We start from the raw sequence: 6,241 nt of genomic DNA on the forward strand, positions 1-6,241 counted from the left end.
ATTCATCTATACTGCTAAACCTCACACATTCATATACACTGCTAAACCTCACACATTTATATACACTGTTAAACCTCACACATTCATCTATACTGCTAAACCTCACACATTCATATACATTGTTAAACCTCACACATCCATCTATACAGCTAAACCTCACACATTCATATACACTGCTAAACCTCACACATTCATCTATACAGCTAAACCTCACACATTCATATACACTGCTAAACCTCACACATCCCTCTATCCTGCTAAACATCACACATTCATCTATACTGATGAGCAGGCTACATATGAAATTAAATTCACACTGGATTTATCAACAGGTCACTGTTGCATGTTTTATTTATTTTTGTGTTATAGCCGTGTATTCATTATTTTAAGATGTTTATGAGTTAATTCACAACTATTAACTAATTTTAAATCATCAATAAACTCTTTCTAAGGACAGTCTTATCATAAAGCAGTACCCATATTTGTAAACCCCATTCTGAAGATGAACAAATTACTTGCAGTCTATAGTTACAAAATTTTGTTGGCCTATTAAGTCTGAAACCTTTGTAAGCTTGTTATCATAATAACCTTAGTGCCCAAAACCTGGATGTGTGTAGCATACAGATTGCAGTCAAATTTTAACATACGCCTTGTAAGTTGTAGGTGAACAATTAGACACTATATCCCATCTGTTGTCCTGCACAATTTGCGTTAACCATACTGTAGTGCTTCATTAGTGGTCACTTTCTGCATCAGTATGTGATGCACTATATGGCACTTCTGCACAAGTGCCACTACTGTATTGATAAAGGTCCATGGCCCAAGGAATAGCCAAACCTGTCCTTAGTGGACCTGTATTCAGAAAGTGAACATTCATGCTTTATGGTTGTGGGAAAAATTGCTCATGACAACAGAGTGGTCATTAATACACATTTAAATTGTACCCATAAGACAGGTGTATCCAGCAGAGAGCCAGCAAATGTAGGTACAAGGTTTTTCTCATAAATTGGCTGGGGAATGTTTGTCCGGTACTTAGACCTTTTCTTAGTAATCAGTTGCTTTGTTACAAAGGTTGATTGAAAAAAAAACTTCATTACATAAAGGTTTTTGGAAATCACAGATTTTGAGTATGAGTATCCAAATGTCTTCGGGTCTTTGAAAAGTGGTATATAAATATAATCTATTATTATTATCATTATAGTTAGTGAACTCTTGTGGATTATTGCTTCTGCAGCATTTACCAAATATCATTGTAGTTGTTCAACTCCATCAGTGTTTATAAGTTACAGAACTTGTTAACTATAATTGAGAAACTGAACAATATGTAGGCTATACAGATACATTTATGTTTGCAGCTATTAAATTTAATATTTTATTAAACTATAATTAAAATATCTGATAATTGAAAGATGATAATAGAGCATACAAAGGTCACGTGGATTTTGTGGAACTAAATTTAAAAAGTGAAAACTGCTTCTTTTGAGAATAGCTGTTGGGGGCGCCAAAGAACGTGCAAGGTTTTTAGCGCGCTACAAACACGTTTCCAGTCTTCTCACAAACTGAAACCAGTTCGCACTCGCGCTTAACCTTACCTTCACGAGCCGTTCACTCCCTCAAACGCACTCTTGATTCGGAGCTCAGTTCAGAACGTCTGGTGTGTATCAGACACCCTATTAACACAAAGCTTCCTAACTTGAACTTTCTGTTAACAAAATAGATCAGACAAAATAGTAATACAGGCGATGTAGCCTATTAGACCTTGCGAAAGAATGTGGGCGATTATTAGAGGAATTATTTTTAGTACAGTCTACATATTTAAATGGGCTATTGTGTTATCAAACATACGTAGACTACACCTTACACTCATTAATCATAATTACGCCCACGATACATAGGCTATTGACATTTTTCTTACAGGGCTGCATGCCGGTTACTGTATTATGAAAAGAAAATTAAACTGTTTTTAATATAATACACTATAATATGGAAAATTATGTAATATATCTTATTGATTAAAATACTTTAAAAATCAATATGAATTATCACAGATGTAAACAAAATAGTTTAACAAAATTATATTTGTATAGCCTAATTATATCTTGAATCGGGTACTGTCGTTTTTTGTACATTTTTTGATTATATATCTCTTTACACACACACACACACACACACACACACACACACACACACACACACACATATATATATATATATATATACACACACACACACACACACACACACACACGTGTTTGTATATTTGTATATTTGTTTATTTGTATATAGATTTTGTATGTATAACGAAATTTTTTTCCGCTTGAATTTTCATTTGGTGTTCTTAGTATCTCAGTGTGTTTTCTTCAGGCTACAAAAAAACATTAGAACAACATAGCTTCTGGAATAGCCATATAACAGTGTGCTTCTACAAAAGAAGTGCTGAGTATTTATGTAGTGATGTTTAATGTGAAGTATTATTCGATAGCAGAATAAATAAATAAATAAAAGAAAACCAATTCAGTAACTACACAAGCCAAAGCCTTGGAGTAAAAATGTCTAACACCTTAGCTAATGCCTCATTCTAAAACGTCTGAGTGAAATAATCGACACAGAAAGAAAAACGAAACAGGGGGAGGCAGAGCGGGGGAGTGAGAGGCTGAGCAGAAGGGAGGAACAATAGAGAATCAAAGCATAATGATATTCCTAAATGAAGAGGGAAATGTTGCCGCACTCATTTTATTAATCAGACTGTCAATTTCACCCCAGAGGCCAAACCCAGAAGCCATCTAAAGCACGAGCAGATCAGCGACGGGACGGCAGCTCCTCTGCTCACTTCTTCTCTCTCTCTCTACCTGGATATGTGGGTCTGACCGACCGCGCGCGGCCGACTCTATCATCCTCTGACAGCCACTCTCCTATTTATTTGCTTATAAACCTGTTACAATAAATGATCATTCGTACAGCGTCAGGCGCACATTTAACGACGAAGCCGCAAACCACTTTTTGATGTATGACATTTCGGACCGGAGAGGATGCCCGGGTCATTTTGAGCAGTCATTCGTTGCCCACACTGGCATTCTTCTGTTTTTTTCCTCTGTCCCTCTCATAAAGGTGTTATATTATTTAGAGTCAGTAGCAGAGCTGAATGCGGATTAGCTCCGCCACAATTCATCGGAGTACCAGCCCCGGGACTTTGGCTTATATTTTCTGCGCGACTTCATGATGGAGAGGATAAGAAAGGAGATGATTCTGATGGAAAGGGGACTACACAGTCCCGTGGCCGGCAAGAGGCTCTCTAACCTCTCTGACTCGACCGGGAACGCGGTCCTCGAGGCCCTCGAAAATTCCCAGCACGCGGGTCGTCTCAGCCCGAGAATAACTTCCGCCTCTCTCCACGGCGGTCTAGGCGACATTCCCACCAAAGGCAAATTCGAAATAGACAGCTTGTTCGGAAATCTCCACGGCAGCGACAATACCTCCTCTGCGGAAATCTCGTCTTCTGAAAACAGGAAGAAAATGAATCTGTATCCTGAAGTTTCTACCGACTCAGAAATGAATAGCGACGTGGAGGTGGGATGCCCGTCTCATCGCTCCCCCGGCAGTGTCAGCCAACACAAGGAAAACAATAACAAGGGTAAGATGCCTCACCGAGGTCGTTTCATTTAAGGCATCGACTCACTGATCGTATGCTAAGGCTCTACTGTTTCAACAATGTATTATTAAGTAAACACAAATAGTTTTTGGCCTATGGAAAGTGCTCTGGCCTAATAGTGCAGAAACATCACATATGTTTAGAAATGTATTTATAGCATAGCCTTGCCAAATACAACTAATATTCTAACTAATTTATAAAAACGTAATTTGCCATTTTATCCTAATATATTAAGCGACTATTAATGGAAGGCATTGTTTTCTTACAAAATAGCTTACTTGTAGAGATGTGCCTGACGTTTCACCACGTATATTTCTTAGTGAGGAATTAGGCATATTTCCAGTAAAAAATAATGTTAGTTTTATTTGCTGGTTTGTTATTATTACTTTTTTATATTTGTAAAGACTATAACAATCCTAACAGTTCTCTTGTATTTTTTCAGAATTCCCTTGTAAATAACGAAGCGAGCATTTCTATTGTTTGTAACATTCTTGCCTGAAATGTTTACGGTCTCGTTTTAGGTTTCTCTGATAGTAATTCAGGGACTTCCAACACGAGCTCCTCCTCTGTCTCCAATCATAACGGTAATTCCGTCGGTAGCTCTAATAATTCGAACACGGACCAAGTGCGGAGGTACCGGACTGCTTTTACCAGGGAACAAATCGGAAGACTGGAGAAGGAATTTTACAGGGAAAATTACGTTTCAAGACCCAGGAGATGTGAACTAGCTGCAGCGCTGAACCTACCTGAAACAACAATAAAGGTAAGAATTCCTTTAAATGTTGCTGGTTCAAAGTCTAGTGCTTTTTCAAGTTTATATCGATTTAATAAAGTATTAATACATGAAATATTTTATAAATATGTCAGATATTTGATTATTTATGTACTTCAATTTGCTCACACTCTTGTATCGTGTAGGCTACACACACTCACACACACATGCGCGCGCACTCATACACACTCTTCACAAAAATCCACAAACGTACACACTCTACCTTTTCAAAACAGACTTAAAAAATTCCAGCTAAGCTTTCTTTTAGGTTTTTTTTTTCCTTTTTTTTCCCCTTTTTTTTAAATAATACGTGTGTGTAGAGAAGTACGTGGCTTGTGGTTAAAATTCTCACTATATTTGGCTACACAGTGAAAGCCAAGATGCTTGTTACTGGTAATTTAGTTTGTTCAAGGTGAGAATCAAGTGATCGGTCTTGTAATATATATATCGAATCAACTGGGTGACTATTTTGTGAGAGATTTTTGCTCATGTTGTTTTTGTTATACAGTCATTAGTGAACACAAATATGGTTTTATGTCCTGTTGATGCCATTTTGTTGTGGTCATGCTTGATGAAAACCGTTAAGAGTTCATTATTTCTATCACTAAAAAGTTCACGAGGCCACGTCTGACAGGCAGTCAAATGAGAGTTTTCTCGCTCGTGGAGTCAAGGCTTTTGGCTGCGGTTTAGACGTCAGTGGCAATGTTTCCAAATGCCCATGGACCGCTAGCTTATAGCATGCGAAACATTAGGGGCGAGGAAAACCCGTTTGAGCATCAGGGTCACAGCGGCAATATAAAACGTAACCTCACGGTTACCTGTATGTTTTGTGCGCGTGTGTGTAGGTGTGGTTCCAGAACCGGCGAATGAAGGATAAGCGGCAGCGTCTGGCGATGTCCTGGCCACATCCTGCCGATCCCAGCTTCTACACATATATGATGACGCATGCAGCGGCCACCGGAAGTCTGCCATACCCTTTCCATTCGCACATGCCTCTGCACTACTACCCCCATGTTGGTGTCACAGCAGCAGCAGCGGCAGCGGCCGCCTCGGGGGCCGCGTCTTCTCCGTTTGCTACCTCTATTCGCCCGCTTGATACTTTCCGCGCACTCTCTCATCCTTACTCTCGCCCGGAGCTGCTCTGTAGCTTTCGGCACCCTGGACTATACCAGTCACCCGCAGGCCTCAACAGCTCCGCGGCGGCGTCAGCGGCCGCAGCGGCGGCGGCGGCGGCGGCCGCTGTCAGCGCGCCCTCGGCCACCGGGCCATGCTCGTGTCTCAGCTGCCACAGCAGTCAGGCGGCCAGCGCGCTAGGCTCCCGGAGCGCCAACTCTGACTTTACGTGCACCGCGCAGAGGTCTGAGAGTGGATTTTTACCCTACTCAGCCGCCGTCCTGAGCAAAACTGCAGTGCCATCACCAGATCAGAGAGAAGAAAGCGCACTTAATAGATAACTTAGCACTGGAACACTGAGGGAAATTTTCTTTTCATTTTATCGACAATGTTTGTTGTATTCTGTTAGTGTAATCAAAATAACGAGGACAAATTTGCCATTTCAAACAAAATCCATTAACAAAACAAACAAAACTAGGCGATTGACCGTATTCAACTATTAGAACAAAAGTCAGAACGGATGTTTCAGGCCTGTGTAACCAGCGCGCGCTACGCTAAAAAAAAAAAACTAAACCAAACAAACAATCAGACAAACAAAAATTAAAGAAAGCTTTCGTACCGTTAAAAACGACACTAAATAGGCAAAGCATTTCTTTAGTCAGTTTATTTTTACGTTTTTTTTCATTTATCTTTCTCTCTCCCTCTCC

General features: G+C 39.9%; 1 protein-coding gene across 1 annotated transcript; it reads left to right on the forward strand.

The window, feature by feature from the left end:
• Positions 1-3,216: 3,216 nt before the first annotated feature.
• evx2 (even-skipped homeobox 2) lies at positions 3,217-5,875 on the forward strand. Its single transcript, XM_027018060.2, has 3 exons — positions 3,217-3,631; positions 4,171-4,412; positions 5,267-5,875. Exons 1-3 carry the CDS (start codon positions 3,217-3,219, stop codon positions 5,873-5,875), a joined length of 1,266 nt encoding a protein of 421 aa, XP_026873861.2.
• Positions 5,876-6,241: the final 366 nt, after the last annotated feature.

Source organism: Electrophorus electricus, chromosome 4 (genome assembly GCF_041902795.1).
Source record: "Electrophorus electricus isolate QZ-2024a chromosome 4, ASM4190279v1, whole genome shotgun sequence".
Lineage (NCBI taxonomy): Eukaryota > Metazoa > Chordata > Actinopteri > Gymnotiformes > Gymnotidae > Electrophorus > Electrophorus electricus.